Source organism: Helianthus annuus, chromosome 3 (assembly GCF_002127325.2).
Source record: "Helianthus annuus cultivar XRQ/B chromosome 3, HanXRQr2.0-SUNRISE, whole genome shotgun sequence".
NCBI lineage: Eukaryota > Viridiplantae > Streptophyta > Magnoliopsida > Asterales > Asteraceae > Helianthus > Helianthus annuus.
This window is the reverse complement of record NC_035435.2, coordinates 4,676,164-4,695,666: the sequence shown is the minus strand read 5'-3', so window position 1 is coordinate 4,695,666 and position 19,503 is coordinate 4,676,164. Positions and strand designations below refer to the sequence as shown.

The window sequence follows — 19,503 nt, the reverse complement described above, 5'->3', positions numbered from 1 at the left end:
AGGTAACTGTAATTAAAATTCCTACAATCTCTCTCTCTCTCTCCAATCGCACTACTACCAGAGAGCTCTCTCTCTCTCCAATCGCAGAAATCGTTGGTAACATGAAACGAAAATCGGATTTCAGCAGTTGTTCTTGTGAATCGGCTTTATGTAGGTCATCGATTGGAGTTTTTTTTGTGGTTTTTGATCCGATTGATGAAGATCGCATGTTTATTGTGGTGGTTCGAGCGGCGGCGGTGGTGGTTCGAGCGGCGGCGGTGGTGGTGGTGTTGGATCGGCAGTGGTGGTGCCGGAAGTGGCAGTGGTGGTGGTGCCGGAAGTGAAGAAGATGATACAGAGGTGTTATATTTTATTTTCTGAATGGTGTTTTTTTTTTCTGAATGGTGTTTTTTTTATTTTCATTAATGGTGTTTTTTTTTGTATTGAATGGTGTTATTTTTGTACTGAATGGTGTTATTTTTGTACTGAATGGTGTTATATTCTTTGTACTGAATGGTGTTATATTCTTTGTACTGAATGGTGTTTTTTTTTACTGCTGAATGGTGTTATTTTGTTTACTGAATGGTGTTATTTTGTTTGCTGAATGGTGTTATTTTGTACCGAATGGTGTTATTTTGTTTGCTGAATGGTGTTATTTTTTTCTGAATTGTGTTATATTTAAAACACCATGTATGAACATGCTATGAATGGTGTTATATTTATGGACGGTTATAAGTCCTAAAATCCAGGTTTTTCTCTCTCCAAATCCTTAAATCAAGGATTACCATATTTGAATTTACAATCTTACCCTTTTCAATTAATTTAGATCTAATGGTTGAGATTCTTTCTTACCTTTCTCACACTTTAGGCCTTTTTTATAATAACTCCACTCTATATATATATATATATATATATATATATATATATATATATATATATATATATATATATATATATATATATATATATGTTTGAGTTGGCGATATTGATGTATATATGTATATCAAATAGCGATATTGATGTATATATGTATATGATATAGCGATATTAAATAAAGTCCCAGATTTGTGTCAGAAACACCCTGAATATCGCCATATCAAATAACTATATACCTACTTTCACTCTTTTAATACAAGCCCACCTAGAGGTGATCTTTTGGTGGTCAAACCACCTATTCCGGCAAAAAATTCCTGGATGAGTTATGCGACGGATCACCAATTAAATTATTAAGCAGTTACACATTCCAGGTTGATAGAAAACTGAACCATAACCCGAATAACCATATAACTTAACTGAAATAACCATATCAATTAAGAACGGATGGTCCGGTTATGAGGTTTTTTATAACTGATTTTTATCCTCCTGTTATGTTATATGTGCATAAATTACCTAATTAACTCAACTAAACCAACCATAAAACCATCCCTTATATTTTTATATTTTTTATCAATAGCATATTATATACCAAAAATCTTTTGTTACAATACACTGAAGATGGCCGTTACATGATCATTAACAACCAGATCTATTTTTTCTATAAATAATATGGTGGGAAAACTTCTGTTATTATTTTTGTAATAAATGGCATACATTTGTTGTAGTTTATTCTTCTTTATAGATTAAAAAAGGACTAGAATTGCCAATATTTTATTTGACCAAAATATCATTGCCCTTCTTGTTACGTCTAAAGTCGCGATTAAATAATGATTAACCAAATGAACTTAAACCATTTTCCTCTAATAACCAAACCATTTATAACCGTAACCAATACGTCGGTTATACCTTCAGTTTTAGCCAAAAATAAAACAGAACCAACCGCGAACAAGTGTATATTAGGCAATATCTACATGCTATAAAAGTAAAGCAAATGAATGATCAAAAAAATGTTATCAAGCATAATAGATACAGAAGCTGATAACCTTGATGCTAATCACAGCCTTAAATAGTACTATACATAAAATATTATATATAAAATAATATACATATAATAAATATAAAAAGTTATAATGCAGTGTTGGGATGCACTAATACTACATATATACAAGTAAAATCACCAGTCTACTTCCAAACCTTGACGGTGCCATCTCTACTGCTTGATAACAGCAGTCTCTGGTTCAGTTTCACAGAAGCCAAAGAGAGGATAGAGTCACGGTGACAGCCACCAGTGTCGGTGGCGGCAGCTGCAAGAACTGCTTTTCCGGTCGGCCTAGTTTCTCGCCTTTTTGACTCCTGTTATTAACAAGTAAGACTTATTAATAACTTAATTAACTTATTATTATTAACAATCATAACAGAATGATTAAAAAAAACCATATTCAATATTGTACATGTTTTACAACTTCAGTTAAATTGTTTTAATATTTTTTAGAGTAAAATGCCATTTTCATCCCTGAGGTTTGGTCAGTTTTGCGACTTTCGTCCAAAGGTTTTTTTTTCCAGAATTGGTTCCAAAATGTTTGAAATATTGTCATGTTTATCTGGCTCGTTAACTCCATCCATTTTTTTCACCGTTAAGTTGGGGTTTTTTGTTACTTAAAGGGCAATTCGGTCTTTTTCAGGGGTATTCGGCCTTTTTACATAAAATGAAAAAGACCAAATTGCCCCTTTAAGTTAAAAAAAAGACGGAAATACCCCTGACTTAACGGAGAAAAATGGATGGAGTTAACAAGCCAGATGAAAATGGCAAAGATTTCAAACCGTTTGAATCCAGATGCGGAAAAACGAACCTTTGGACGAAAGTCGCAAAACTGGCCAAACCTCGGGGACGAAAATGGCATTTTACTCTATTGTAAAATAATTTTTACTTTAGTTGTTTAATGTTTAGCAAGGGCGCATTCAATACACAACCATTATAAAGCCAAGAACCGTATCGACTAACCTGAACAATTTGCACACCAAAACTGGATTTGGTTTCATAAAATTCATCATTTCCAACACCTTTAATCGACGGACCACAGACGCAATAAGTTCGCTCCGGGCTGCATTAACAAAGGTCAGTACCAATACTATAATAACATTTCGATGAAACGAAGATGGATAGAGAAGAAAGATAGAAACCTAGCATGATCCCATCTGCGGATTTTTAAATCGGTGCCACCGGTTAACAGATCACCGCCAGGTAATGGGAGCAGTGAACGGATTCCGGGTGATCGTGGTGGAGGATCGTTCAGTTCATCGACTCTGTACTTGAAATTTACGTTCCTTCTAGAATCTACTTTAGAATGTGTTTTGTTGGATGGGCGGGCCAAGGCCCATGGTAGGTCGGATGTCTCGGTCTCGTTATCACTATTTGCAACCCTCAGTACCTGCATATAAGACAAATTAGCATTTTATTAGAAAAAAAAAGGAAACAAAGAAAAAGAAAGTTTTACAAATAATCGATGTTTAGTGATCTAATTATTAGAGCTTCAAACAGCAAAAGAACATCCAAACACTCCTTTCTATGCCGCAATGTACAGCAACTAATTATAAGCATATCATGTTTGTGAATATTTAGATGGTAGTTTCATATTGACCGCAACAAAATCGAATCCGTCTCATTCTCTGCTTCAAATTATTCAACATCTCACACAATCAAATACAAATGCAACCCCACCCCTCTTAAAAAAATAACAAATAAATAAGTAAATGAAAGATATTATATATTATCTTAAATTGAAAGGTCGGTGCCGACCACCTTTCTGATTTGACAAAAGTCATCCCAACTTTTCTAAATTGACAAAATTCAACCTTCAAATTTCTAACTTGACAAAAATGACCCTCTTACTTTCTAACTTGACAGTAAAGGCCCCCATACTTTCTAACTTCTCTTTAACCCTCATACTTTTGACATGTAACCCATTCTACCCCCAAATTTTGCTATAATGTCAAAGGTATGTCTCTTTGACCCCCTCAAGTTTCTAAAGTTTCGAGCTTACCCTAAAACTAATTTCTCACGTTTTTATTTTTGTGGATGTGTCGGTATAAATTCGAGTTCGTCTAACCTTTAACGTAATTTTTGTTTGAAAACGAGCCGGGTCAACTATATAATGTTTTTTATGTATGTTTTGAGTTGGACTATGTAAATTTTGTTTTAAAACAAATTGGGTCAAATGTAATACGTTTTGATTCGACAGTATAAATTTGAGTTATCATACACCGCCGCAACACACGGCGGGTAAAAAACGAGTATAGACTAAAGCCCAAATGTGTAATGTGTAATGTACCTGATGACAACTCCCATTTTCTGCATTCCACAAAGAAACTTCATTACAGCCAGCAGCAACATAAACAAGCGGCCTAACCGTTGAAGATAACGACGAACTCTGATTCGGAGGAACAAAAAGACACATATCGGCAATAGGGCACGCAACCGAATACTGCCAAGAATTAACGGGTATACCGAATCTCAAATCCCATAACGTTAAAACACCCCTTGAAGAACCAGAAACAAACCAATTACCACATGGACTCGCCACAAGTGCACACACGTAACCTTCTTCCGGAACCACTTTCGTATTCCACGAATTTGTATTTTCTCGTGTATCGCATAAATGTATCCCGCAATTCTGTGTGCTGTAAAGAAACATTTTACCATCATCACCACCAGCTGACGTGTAGTTTAGTAACGTGAGGATAGCACCTTCTTTGATATTATTCTTTTTAACGTCGGTGATTCCGGAGTATTTTTCAACAACGGTTCCAAGCCCGTGAGAGACATAATCGACTGAAAATGTATGGATTGTACCATCAGACGCCCCGACGACAACTTGGGCTGACCCGTGAATCATCGTGGTACAAAGTGCTCGGCTTCCGTCTAGGCAATACGTTAATTTCGATTTAAACGAAATGTCCTTTTCCAGCTTCCGAGAATCCCAAACCTTAACGGTGGAATCATCAGACGCGGTAACGAAAAACGTCTGGTCCGTTGAGAGTGCGATGTCGTTGACGGCTGAACGGTGTTCTTGTAGGTGCGCCACCAACACGCCACGTGGCCGCCACCCGGGATCGGGAATTGCCGGCGAGTTCGAGTTATCATCCGCCATAACCGAGATTCCTTTTAGAGTTCCCGTTTCTTGAAACTTGTTACTGACGTGAAGTTCTTGAAACTTATTGCTGACGTGGACGGTTTGATCCGGTTCACGATCTTCAAGCTCGTGTACCACTCTGTGAAGTTGCGGATCGGTTGACGATGATAACGATTCCGGTGCTGACGGGGCACTTCCCGGTGGTGATTTCTTGTTATCGTATTTGAAATAGTATAAAGGTATACCATCTGAAGACTTATCACCAATTAAACTACTCGCACCGCTAATTTGCGGTGACATAAATCCCGAAAACTTTAACTTATCCGAAAATAACGGATCCAAAATATCAACAGACCCCGAAGCGGTTCTAGCAAAGCTTCCGATTTCACCGAGGGTAAACGACTGATGAATCGCGCCTGTAACGGGCCTCCGATCGGGCCACATTTTCATTTGATCCAACTCACGAATGTTTTTCTGGTACGTGTCATCGTTTTCCGATTGTTTAGCTTTTGAAGAAGACGAGTTGTTGTACCATATTTTTCTCTGTCGTTCCAACATGTCAGAGCTCCGGTTGTTTTCTAAAATCTGGTAGAACACCTGTCGCGAAACCGGTGGTTTTAAACACGAAAAAAGAGCTTTTTCGGAAGCTAACGATGATGGTTGCCGACGAAGAAAAGGACGAATTAGCGGAACAAGAAAAACGTACGAATCAACTGCACCTAGACTTTCACTACTCGCTGCAATAAATGTAACCACCGATCTTCTAACCCATTGACTTGGATAACACAACAGCGGGAACGCATGTTCAATCATTTCGAGAAGTATCCGTTTCCTCAAAAAACCACTTGTGCATAAAATAGACAAACAATCTAACGCATTGACGATTACGCCCTCCGTCGAATCACCTAACGCTTGTTCAAGGTACGGTAAAAGATACTCCTCGACACTTCGTTGACCAACAAAGAAACAAACATAAATTATCTGACGGTAAAAAACCGATCTCAAAAGCTCGTCTTGATCGTTAAGAAACGCGGGTAAAATCGGTAATAAAAAGTCATTACTTTGTCTTTGACCGAAAAACCAACAAAGATTACCGATATCTTGTAACAACGCTCTTCGTATATTTGGTGTTTGTTTCGGTCCCATCACAAGCTCTTGAATAACTTCGGCTATCGATTTCCTTAACTGTGCCAGCTGTGCATCGTTTTTACCGGTTATTTTTTGTGATTTCTGATTCGTACTAAGATCATTGAGAACCCCTGCTTCCGTTAAACTTATCGAGTGAATTAAAAATCCATACGCGGTTAACGCAAGTTTCGAAATATTACTCGCATAGCAGATCCGAACGCTTTCTTCCGGATCATCCGGAAGCATCGAAAGCATCGGAAGAATATATTCCGGGAATATCTTCGCATCACTAGGAGGAAAATCGCGAACCAACGGTAGAATATCACAAAGGGTCTCCAAAGCAGCAGATCTGACGATTGCCGACGGATCCGAGAGCATCGCGATGACGTACGGAAGCACGCGTTGTAACCGATCCTCGTCATCAATGTATAACGAGCAAGACTTCAATAACAAAACCGCACTTCGTCTTAACTGAGGCGTTTTAACGTTTCGTATACAGGAACAGAGTAACGAAGCGATCAGAACCATTCCTTCACAGCTTGTGTTGTCTTGTGGTAAGGGTAAAAACGGCATTCCGAAAGTATCTGACTGGTTGTCGTAGTCGGACATTAATGAGTTTAGATCACTCATTGCGATTTCTCGCAAGAATGGATGATGGTTTCGTTTGAAAACATTGGAGATGGTTTGAAGCAGCTTTCCTTGTTTGTGATTTGGAGAATTTTCGGAAAGAATCGCGTCTTCCATCTTCGGTTTTGTATCGGTTTCTTCGCCTGTTCGGTTGGTTAACATTTGTTTTAGTATTTCAGGGAAAGAAAGCTGGAGCATTGCTACCTGTATCAAAAGTTGAAAATAAAAATTATGAATTGAAAATACAGATTTTAGGGTCTGTTTGGTTGATTGGAATGGAATTAGAAAGGAATGGAATGGAATGATCCATTAGCATGAGAAATGGAAAGAGTCAATCAAGTATGTATTTTTATTTTACTTTTTTTGCCATTTCCTAATTAAATTATCATTAGACAAGACATTTTTAAGGAGAAATGAAATAATTATTTTACTTGTATCTTTTAAAAGATAAACTTATGTGGATTAGGGTAAAATGAAAACTCCTATGAGTTGTAAGAACTTAGCGAACTCGGTCAAAACGAAGGCTTTTTCAAAAGGGATTATTACATATATCCCCCTGTTAAGAACCTTAATTACATATTTACCCAACCTAAAATTTAAATTACATATTTCCCCTTCTTATAGCAAAATGACACATATACCCTTACAACACAAAAGAATTATACCCCATACAAACACTGCTGAATTGCGAATGTAATGATTCCCAGACGTAACCATTAAAGCTATGTAGAAATCGGTGTTTCTAGATAATTATATTATATTATATTATATTACAATAAAAACCAAATTAAAGAAGCAAGCAGGAAGAACAAATGCAATTCCCAGGCATAACCATTCTTACATGTTTACTTGTTTTGGTCCAAGATTTCAAAACCCACAATTAAAAAGGGTTATCAAAAGCAAAAGATAAGAATTTAATAATTTAGTGATATAACGGGATTAGTTATACAAAAGTAATAGATAACACGATTCGAACTTCGAACATCAGATCTTAGGTTTTAAGGGCTTCAAGCTTAGCTAGTTCAACCAGATCTTAGGTTTTAAGGGCTTCAAGCTTAGCTAGTTCAACCAGATTTATATTTGTTATAATATTAAAAGTTTTAATAAATTTAACCTGTTAAGCTTTCTTCTCCAGCAGTTCGCCGGAAAAATGCGCAGGGGATGGTGACGTTTTTGTAATTTAATAAAAAAAATAGGTAAACCTAAAAGTTTTGAAGTTTTATTTGAATAAAAAAGGGTAAATTTGTCATTCTCTAATTTATTTTTATTAAAATAAATCAAATTGGGTATATTTGTAATTTTTTACTTTTAGGAAGGGGATATATGTAAATAAAATTTTACACCGGGTATATATGTAATTTTTGAAGTTAATAGGGGGTATATGTAATTGCCCCTTTTCAAAAAAAAAAAAAAAAAAAAAAAAAAAAAAAAAAAAAACCTAAAAAATCAACTTTTCCAAAAAAAAAAAAAGAAGATTTTTGTTGATTTACACCACCGTAAAAAAAACCCTTACAGTGGGTGTAAGTGCTGATGTCAACATCTTTTTACAATGGTGTAAATGTAAAAAGGCTGAAAAAACCGCTCAGAATTTTACTTATTATTTTTTACAGGTGTTTTTGTAACATGTTCATCTATGTTTGTGCAAAATATGAGGGCAAAACTCGCACGGGAAGTCGGAGTTCTCTAAGTTCTCACAACTCGGGGTGGTTTTCTCTTGATCCGAAGCCTATACACACACACACATACATATAGTTTTTTTTAGCGGTACATAATATAACAAAAAGTAGCGACAAAAAAAGCTGAAGACATGTTATAGGTTTTATTATAAGCTTTTGAGAGAACTATTAGGTTTGCAAACACACTTTTTTGGTCCATTCCGATCCTTCAGACCAAACACTAAATTGGATATTTCTTACCCGAGAATCAGGATTGATTGGATTCAAATTTGAATATAAATTATGCAGGAATGGAGAGAAGTAGCATGGAAGAACAACACCTGCATAGGTTTGCAGGTAGCTTTCAGCAGAACAACGGGAATCAGGATCAAGTTGAATCATATGAAGAATCATTTTGCGGATTCCTGAATCTGGAATCTGCACCATATATTCATAACAGTTGTAAGAAACTATATATGAATATACCTATACTATATATAATACATCTTACAAGGACATCTTAAAATTTTAGTACAACTAAACTTGCTTAAGGTACAAGACATAATCCACATGTTAACCACTTTTTCGGGGCAAATCTGTCTTTTAAATAATACTTACACTTTTGCCCCCTCAACTTTACTTAGTTTTTGTTTATTTAAATAATAATTATACTTTAGCCCCCTTAAATTAACCAACTACCTCCACAATTTTTAAATGACCATAATTTTTACATACGTTATATTTTTTTAGGGTTATTGGATTTTATCACCCCTAACTATTGGCTATTTGCCGCTGCCACCCCCAACTATCACTTTGACGCCCATCACCCCCAACTTAACACTTAGTTTGTTTTGTCACCACGTCGTTAACTGATCACTAACTTTTGATCTTGGTACTATACTTTTGGGGGTGTCATAGGGATCCTTAGGAAGGTTTTAGGGATCTTAGGACACCCCAAAAGTATAGTAACAAGATCAAAAGTTAGTGATTAGTTAACGACGTGGTGACAGAACACACTAAGTGTTAAGTTGGGGGTGACTGGCGTCAAAGTGATAGTTGAGGGTGGCAGCGGCCAATAGCCAATAGTTGGGGGTGATAAAATCCAATAACCCTTTTTTTTTAAATTACACCATCAAAACGAGCATTTTATTCTCTTTAATTTGAGTATAGTATTGCTATAGTTTTTTTTAACAAAAATATCGATGTGTTACTTGATTAATAGTGTCTAGGGGAAATGAATAACTGAGACGCAAAAAACCGAATTAACCAATAATCAGTTATCGTTTTTTTGTACCCTTGGTTAACCGAACTGAACCATTCATTTTTTTATACATTTCTAGCTTTTATATCTCCATTTCATGTTTGCATGTATTTCTACATCCATTTCATGTATTTATGAATCCATTTCATGTATTTATGACTCCATTTCATGTTTTTTCTATGCAAAAAATTAACCGAAGTTTGGTTTTGGATGATCAACAGAACCGCCCGAAAATCAACAATCTAACGGAACAAATCGATTCAATTAACCGAAAACTGATTGGTTAAAATATATTAACGAATGACTTTGCTTTCGGTTGAGGTTAATAACCGAGCGGAACCGAACCATGCACACCCCCGTCAGTGTCTATGTTCCGCGCCGCATAGTGCGGTCACCCTTCTACAACACACATATATGTATATATATATGTGTGTGTGTGTGTATTAGATTTGATGCCAAAATAGTGTACCTTTTCCAAATGTTGGCTAGGATCAAATTGGCCCCTTCGATATGCAAGTAGTCGTGATAGTTCAAAAAGGGGTTGGCCCTCTAGGAAAAGTTCTGCAATCACACACCTAAAGTAGTAGCAAAACAAGAATATTATGTAATTTCACTTTTGTAATGTACAGAAAAAAACTAAAACAAATTAATATGAGGGTGAATTACAAATTTTGTCCTTTATCTATATACCACATTTCAGGCGGTGTCCTTTTTTATCTTTAAAATTGACAAATTTTGTACTGACTGTTTCAAAATCTTACATGGTATATAGATAAAGGACAAAATTTAGCTAAAATTTCATTGTTTTATCTGTTTAGCATGAATAATCGGAACCAACGTACTGCATAAATAATATAGTTAAAAGAAAAGACTTGCCCAACAGAAAAGATGTCCATTGATGGCCTTAAAGGTGCATCTTGTGAAACTTGAATCTCGCCTCCATGCTCATACAATCTCTAAATAATAATGTAGAGGATCAGGATATCTTGATATTTAGTGTTCTCATTTGAATTGTGTGTGTGTGTATATGTATATATATAGAGAGAGAGGATCAGGATATCTTGAGAACCACCTCGAGTTGAGAGAACTCGTAAGCTTGGTTTTAAAAAGCGCGCCCTAGGCGCGCCTAGGCGCAACAAGGCGCAAGGTCTGGGGCTTTTTTGCTTCTCGCCTTGTGTAATTACAGGAAGCGACAAAAAGGCGCATTTTTTGATGATTTTTTGTGGGCTTTTTGGACTGAGGCGCGTGCCTCATGTAACTTAGGCGTTTTACTGCATAAAAATGTTGTACCTTGGGTTTTTTGACTTGTACATGTAATTAAAATGGTATAAAAGCCTTACTTATAGCTATATTTTGGTTAAAGGAAGCTAAAAACCTATGGGATATGTATGGGATATATAAAAAAAAAATTATATAAACATCTTGCGCCTCAGGTACGAAAAAACCCACCGCTTTTGCGCTTTGCGCCTCAATTTTAGACCTCGTCGCTTTTGTGCGCCTCTCGCTTTTTAAAACCAATCTCATAAGAACTCCAGTAAAAAAAATTTCTTGATTTTTTTTTGCTAATATGTTTTTTATGTTAATAACATTTATGGAAATTTAAAAAATATATATATAAAGAAGATTACGTATTCAGCAATTTACATATGTGTAAAACTAATTTACACCTATGTAAAAATGACGGATATTAAATTTCGTAACTTTTTCAAAACATGTGTAACTTTTTGCATACATATTTTTCTATGTTTTTTTTACATTCCCATAAATGTTATTAACATATACAACAACATATTAGCAAAAAAAATGAGAAGAAAAAAACATCACATGGAGGGAGTTCTTACGACTTCTCTCAACTCGGGGTGGTTCTCAAAGTATCCATCCCCTATATATATGTGTGTGTGTGTGTGTGTAAGTTCATTAAAATAATTAAATTAGTACATAGGGGGGTACCAGAGAAAACTTAAGAGCTTAAAAATTTATCACTACTTTTTGAAACTTACAAGATAGGTGATCTTATAAACAAACTTTAAAAAGTACTTTAGGACATTTATAAAGTTAAGGTAAATACAAAATTAGAAAAAAGACCATTTTAAAATAAAGAAGCAACAACATTTAAGAAGCGTAAATTCACCTCTGGTGCAAGATAGCAGCGTCTCATTCCTCCAGTATCAAAGAAAAAAGAAAAATCAGAGGGATCATCATGAGGGATGTATGTTGGTTTAAAGGACGCAAAGTCAGCAAGGTAAAGCCAGTTCCAAGAAGTAACCAACACGTTCTCGCATTTAATATCACCTGCAAAAGTAATCAGTTTACACCACCGTAGAAAAGAACGTGCTAAAAAATTGTAAATTGACAAAATGACCTTAAACTTAAAGCTTCCATCACATCTAAAGTTGCGAAAGTCGAGAAAATGCCCCTAATATCTACTCAAAAGAATCATCTGTAGATAGATTGTCCAATATTTACATAGCTTCAGGGGTATTTTTTATCATTTACAACTCTAAAAGTGACAAAAGTTTTGGATTTTTTATAATACAATTTCCCGGTACGTTTTTTACCAGAATAAGCATAAATGAAACAAAATTAGTACTTGGTTGCCTCTAAAGTTGTTTTAACTAGAATTTTGACCCGTGCCGCGTGTTGCGGCAGCAAAGTTGCGTTAGTGACCTCGTTACACGCGTAACGATGATGACATTAACGTGTGGTGCGCGCACATGACATTACGTGTTTTTTACTTTGTTACACACGTTACGTTCGTGACATTAACGTCATTAAACATAGATAAAAAAGAGTATGTCTCGGACGTTGCAGCGTAAAGTCGTAAAAGTAATTTAGACACTAACGTGGTATAATAATGTGTCGCACGTTGCGGTATAAAATCGTAAACGTAATTTAAACAAAAGGAGGTGTTAAGTTATTAAGTAGAAAAGATTGGAGGGTCAAAGTTGTCAATTACCAAAAGTTAGAAGTGAATGTGTAACTTGGTTAAAGATGAGGGTTAATAGTGTTTCAAGTCAAAAGTTAATAATGAATGTTGTCAAAAGTTTGAGGGTTAATAGTGAATGTGCCTCATGTCAAAAGTTTGAGGGTTAATACTAAATGTTGTCAAAAGTTTGAGGGGTAAAAGAGAAAGGTCCACCGACCTTTCTCTTTAAAATACAGTAAATATTTGAATGGCCTAAGTAAAAACTTTGGAATACTTGTGTGGCTTGTGTACACATTATCCCAAAATATAAAAATTAATAAGAAATAAAAATCAATGAGCTCACCATGACAAACTCCATTATCATGACTCTGTTTCACCGCACACAGCAACTACACAGCAAAAAACATTTAAAAAACAAATCATGTAATCATGTGATAATAACGAAATTATTAATTAATATGGATAATGGGCAAACCTGAAAAGCCAGCCATTTCTTCTCAACGAGGCTTAAAAAAGGCCGTGTACTCAGTCGATCATGAAGGTTATTGAAGAAGTATTGCCTCAATAAGTAGGCAGCTTTATCAGTCTCAAGCCAAAACTGCAAAATACTTTGTTTTAAAAATATATTTTACTAACAAAATAACTTATGTAACATTGTACCCACCTTGGTATGTCACCCATATGCATACACAGCAGGCCTAAATATGTAGATAATTATTTTGGCATATAGAATCAAACAATAGATGCAGACAATAGACAGCATATTTTATTATTCTAGAAATTGAATCATTTTAGGCTATAATGAACTACTTCAAACTCATTTTGACCTACCCTAACTCATTTAGGATTAGAGTAAAGTACACGAATGGTCCCTGTGGTTTACCAAAATTTCGGATTTGGTCCCTATCTTTCTAAAAGTACACGGATGGTCCCAGTGGTTTGCACTTTGTAACACATTTAGTCCCCAACTTTGTCAAAAGTCACATGGATGGTCTCTATGGTTTGCACTTTGTAACGTATTTAGTCCCTAACTTGGACTTGCTGAAACCTTTAGATTTGTTGGCCCGCTAGAGACTAAATGTGTTGCAAAGTGCAAACCACAAGGACCATCCGTTTACTTTTAGAAAGCTAGGGACCAAATCCAAAATTTTGGTAAACCACAGGGACCATCCGTGTACTTTACTCTTTAGGATAAAAGACTAGTTGTGTTAAGTACATCATACAGTTCAGAAAACCTGCAAATTTGAAGCACATGTGTTACATTATTATAAATATTAAAAAGTTGAATGCTTTAATTTTGGGTACTTAAAGGAATAATGGGAAATTTAAGTGGGCCCCGTTGCTGATAGACAGATATGAAAAAACGGAAACGTCAGAGAAAGCGTCTTAGTTTAAGATTATTTACACGTCACCAAATTTAGTCCTTATATCCATTTCTGTTAGACCAATAACCTTACTACCGATTCTACATATTCAAGAACTCAAGTTGATGATTGTTGTACCTTGGCACTTCCATACCAGAGTGGTGACATTTGTCTAAAACGAAAATCCAAATCAAACCTGACAGACTTATATATGTTCTAAACATCCAGCTTTTTATATATTACACCCAATGCTACGCGCATATTTAGGGGGTGTTTGGGATTGCGTTTTCAACCTGATTATTTGATTATTGTGTTTTGAAATCGCAAAAAAATCTATTTTGAGTGTTTGGTAAAAAATTAATAAAAAGTGATTTATTACGTTTTGTAGAGTTCAAAACGTGATAATCCATAAGTAGGTCACCCCTTGCTGCAGGAAAACGTGATAATCCAAAAACTGATTTTTTACGTTTTCACTTATTTATTTTTTTAAAATATATATACTTGCCAAACACTCAAATAGTTGATTATCTGATTATTGTGATATCAAACAACATAATCAAATCCAAACAATGTTGATTATCTGATTATTGTGATATCAAACAACATAATCAAATCCAAACACTATCTTTCTGCAGCACGTTTTGTTACAGCTAATTATCTGATTCTAATTATTCAAAACGCATAATCTATTTTCAAAACTCAACCCCAAACACCCCCTTAATCTTCCAACTACATTCTATTATACTTATTTACTAGGTCATCATTCATCAAGAGCCTAAATGATCTTTTTGGCCTATTTTCCATGATAAATCATCCAAGAAGTGAACTTTACCCTCTTCTTTACCCAAAAAAAACAAACCAAATTGCACACCCACACAATTACTTATCATATCTTCCCTCTTTAAATACTTTAATATGAGTTTTTTTTATGTTCCGTCTATATAATTCCATTAGAATCCAAGACCAATGGCACCATGCAACAGAAAAGATAAAAATGCACATCAAATTCACAGTTACCATACAACAAGCACTACCCACCTAAAAAGCTATGCAGTTATAGCAGTCCAAATTCATAGTAATATCATTCCATTATCAAAAACCTGTTGCAAATCAAACACTAATAGTAACTTTGAAGTATTTAATTTAAGAATTAACACAATCAAACACCGTTACTGCTATAACCGCTATATAGGTTTCCAAATAGCGGCCAAAAAGCGGTATTTAGCGGCATTTAGCGCCGGGCTAATAGCGGAACCGCTATAGGCCACCGCTATTTGGACCGCTACACACCCTGAGGTCCGCTAACCGCTATAGCACCACTATTGACTGCTTAGCTAAAAAGGATGATAATAATGAATAAGCTTTCTACATTAATCTTTTGTTTCCCTCTAGAACAAAGCCTGAAGGGTTACCTAAGCAATACTACAAGCCATTCTAAAAACGTATTCTTGAACTTTGCAGTCATGATGCTATACGCATTCTATGAAATTCTTACATGTCTACTTTGTTTTCATAGGATAGCATAACCTTTCAAATTACAAATAATATTTGACTAAGAGTTTTAAGGCACTAATACACTATAAGATAGTAACATACACTACCTCTTTTCCTTTCATACAAATATCAATCTAGTGTGTGTATCTATAATCATTCCATAAACAACAAATGAGCCCTAACTTCAACTTCACATAACTAAAACATGTTTAACAATCTAAATCCTCAAACATACACAATCAAAATACCTGAAACGGCCAAACGTGAGGATTCTCCATACGACTAAATATCTCTCGAATCTGAGACAACCTCCGTTCATACTCACGAAGATCAATCGAATCACCACGCTTAAAATACACCTTCACTAGCACCAATCCTTCGTCATGCTTACACAGTATCGATTTCAGGAACCGTGCTCGTCCCAAAACCTCTTTCAGTACCAGATTATACGAAGAAGGTAAGTCATGGAGGTAATACTCCGTTGCAGAAGCTTGTGTCGTTCGTGCGATCTTGTTCCCCATGGTTTTAGCCCTAAATTCGGTGTTCGATTACAGATTGGAACAAATTCAGTTCGTAGGGTTTCAGATAACGTGATTGTACGATCGATCGGAGACGTGTGAAGCAAGTAATCTGTTGTGTGTCTCAATTCATCGATAGAGGGAGGATTTGAGTTGAAATTGAAGGATGTTTGATTGCGGAATCGATCGAGTGGTTCTGGTTTGTGATGATAATCGATTGATTGCTTGGAATCTGAGGAGTTAGGGGTTGAAATCGCTGCAATCGGTTGAGTTAGGGTTCTTCGATTCCACTTGTTCTTCAAGTAACATGCTGCCCTGTTTATTTTGTTGGAATCTACATTTGTAATGTAACTAGGTTAGAAACATGGTTTAAATAAGACTAAAAATATTGAGTAAATTACTAAGTTTTGTTTTTTTTTTATGTTTGCACTGAGTTTCACGCGGTGTTATTTACCTTTAAATTTGACGAGTTTTATTCTTAACGTTTCAAAATTCTTACGCTATGTCTTTTAGACTAAAGCCAGTTAGATTTTTGATTAGGTATGGTCATGTGGCTTACGCATGAGGGTATTCTTGTCATTTTACCCCCCTATGGGCTATTTTGTAACTCTTATTCAGAGGCTATTTTATAATAAACTAAAAGATAAAAACTCTTTTATTATCTCTCTCACACTCACCGCACAGCCACCATCCACCCCACCTGCCACCACCACTGTTCACCATCTCCACAACCATTCAACCCAAAAATCTCCCCAACAATGTCAATCAACATCATCATTTCATTACCTTTTGTTGATTTCCGTCGTCCCCTCATTATCCTCCTTAGCCGCATCGCAACTGTTTTCGCTTTACCCAAAAACAACGGCACAGGATCACTTCATGAACAATCTGAATCTGAAAATTTGAAACCAATTCACATTTGATAAAGTTTAGTCAGAAGACTTTTTGTGATAAACTCACCTCTAGGAGCTTTGGATGATCTTTTGCAGTGTAAAATAGTGCTCTGGATCCCATCCTGTTGTTGTAACAACGAATCGTCACGGCGGTTTGACGATGCAGGAGCAGCCGCAACCACCGTAAAAGCCGACCGACTCTTTCTCAAATGCTTGCCGGCTACTCGAAGTCCTGCAGGTAAATTACCATGTTTAAGCGTCGGTGGTTCGGATTTAGATTCATTTTCTGTTGCCGAAGACTCTGGTGATGGTTCTGTAACTTCTGATTTTGTTGCACCAGTCCGGTGTTGTTGAATGGTGGTGGGGACGGTGAACAATGGTGGTGACAGGTGGGGTGGATGGTGGTTGTGCGGTGAGTGTGTGAGAGAGATGATAAAAGAGTTTTTATTTTTTAGTTTTTTTACAAAATAGCCCCTGAATAAGAGTTTTTACAAAATAGCCCATAGGGAGGTAAAATGACAAGGATACCCTCATGTGCAAGGCACATGACCATACTTAACCAAAAAATCTTACTGAGTTTAGCCTAAAGGACATAATGTGCAGGATTTTTAAACGTTAAGAACAAAACTCGTCAAATTTAAAGGTAAAGGACACCATCTGCAATTTGGTACAACATAAAGGACAAAACTTGTAATTTACTTAAAATTATTAAATAGTCGGTAACTAATGGGTTACATCTTTTTTTTTTTTTAACAATGGGTTACATCTAGGCAACTTGATTTTTAATAAATTTTAAATGCAAACATAGATGTAGTGGCAAAGATAATGTTAATTTAATAGCGGTCCATATTGGTTCGGTTTATTACGGTATTGATATGGTACTGACACTTGATATAGATACGGGAGATAAAACTTCAAAAATAAATTCATGATAAGTCCAAAAGGATGTTGACACGTGTTTAGCATTGACTAAAAACCATAGTAAACGAATACCAATAACGGTTCTAATAGTACGAGTATCGGTACCGATGTTTTCCGGTAGAAACCGGCTTGATACGTTAAAAAAATAATAATAATATCGTGTATTAAGTTTTTGTCAAAAAAAAACCGAATGAAGGTTATAAGAGAAAAATAAAACTATTAAGTTAAAGACGTATATTATTTATAGTGCAATGGGATGAATTCACGTAAAAAATGAAGAAAATAAATCCTATTGCACCTAAGTTGTATTTTAGTATTATAATTAATATTTCAAATTATAAAACGATATTTTGAAATATTAAATAGTTAGCGGTGAAGAGTCACCACCTCAAATTTCATATTCATTCATGCACTTCTTGTTGTTGATTAATTTGCATAATTTTCCTTCATTGTTGTCCAAAGAGTTAATGATATTAATTCGATAGTGGTAGCTTTATTGGGGTAATATCTATTTGTGATTGTGGCTATCGACAAAGAGAATGACTATGTAGCTGTCGACAAAGAGAATGACTAAAGGAGAACCTAAGGTTGCCAGCAAAGGAGGAAAGCTTGGTAGAGATTGCGAACGTGGTTGTTGGTAAAGAGATATAAGTGGCGGTAACTCAGATTGAGACGGGGGTGTTGGAAGAGATTGAGAAGGCCACATGAACAAATAGAATCAAACAACTATTCATTCAATTGTAAAAGGTGTATATAGATAATTTAGTAATTGTAACACCGGAAAACTTTGTGAATTAGCCAATTTGCATATTCTAGTCGTGATCTATGATATAAGACCTTTTCACACCCCAAACTTATGTGCGGTTAATGTGTTTATTATTGTTATTTGGTTGCCTAGGGTAAGGTTCCTGTAAAAAGGACATTTTCGTAAGAAGTGTGAGAAGACATAGGAATTGACATGTAGGCATCATATTTAAACTTAGGCATGATGTTTTGGGTTGTTTTTACAAGAAAAGCATCAAACATAACAACTTAAAACACAATGCAATGTATTATAGGCATGAACTTTGAAACATAACTAAAACACATTACTTGACACTTAAATCACATTACTTAACATTCTTGGCATGGTGTTTTAATTTTAAGCCTAGAATTCTTTGCATTGTGACTTAAATTGTTATGTTTGGTGTTTTTTTTTTCCAAAACAACCAAAAACATCATGCATACATATCAATTCCTATGCCTCTGACACTTTTCACAGAAAAATGTCCTTCTTAGTTTTTTTTTTTTCAAGTAATGTAATTTTTTTTAATTATGTATTTTTTTCATTAATGTTATTTCTTTAATTATTATTATTGTTTTTTAATCATATTTAATAGATTTTGTATACTTCTTAAATATAAAATAATAATAATATAAAGTGTGTACCACGTGTAGAATAACGCCACTTTTCACGCCACATTCCATTCATCTTTTATTTGCACTACGCCACTTTTCTGACACATGTTGACGTGGCGTCAACATGTCGCATAACGCCCTATTTTCAAGCCCTTCTATATTCCATGTAGTCTTGTGTAACGCTTCGTATTTTGTAATTTCCTTATTTAGAAAGTGTAATTCGTATTTCTATTTTTGGAAACTTGTAACCGTATCGTATTCATATTTCTTTTCCATACTTGTAATCCGAGACTCGATCATAATGAAATTCATCTTTTATATTTATTCTTGTTA

General features: G+C 35.2%; 1 protein-coding gene across 1 annotated transcript; it reads right to left on the bottom strand.

The window, feature by feature from the left end:
* Positions 1-1,811: 1,811 nt before the first annotated feature.
* Positions 1,812-16,315, bottom strand: LOC110928518 (serine/threonine-protein kinase VPS15). The gene is made up of 11 exons (XM_022171530.2): positions 15,689-16,315; positions 13,058-13,180; positions 12,926-12,971; positions 11,788-11,948; positions 10,533-10,612; positions 10,126-10,231; positions 8,657-8,833; positions 4,185-6,944; positions 3,037-3,284; positions 2,858-2,957; positions 1,812-2,208 (listed from the first exon to the last, which is right to left on the bottom strand). Exons 1-11 carry the CDS (start codon positions 15,959-15,961, stop codon positions 2,038-2,040), a joined length of 4,245 nt encoding a protein of 1,414 aa, XP_022027222.1. The 5' UTR covers positions 15,962-16,315; the 3' UTR covers positions 1,812-2,037.
* Between the last annotated feature and the right edge of the window lie 3,188 nt (positions 16,316-19,503).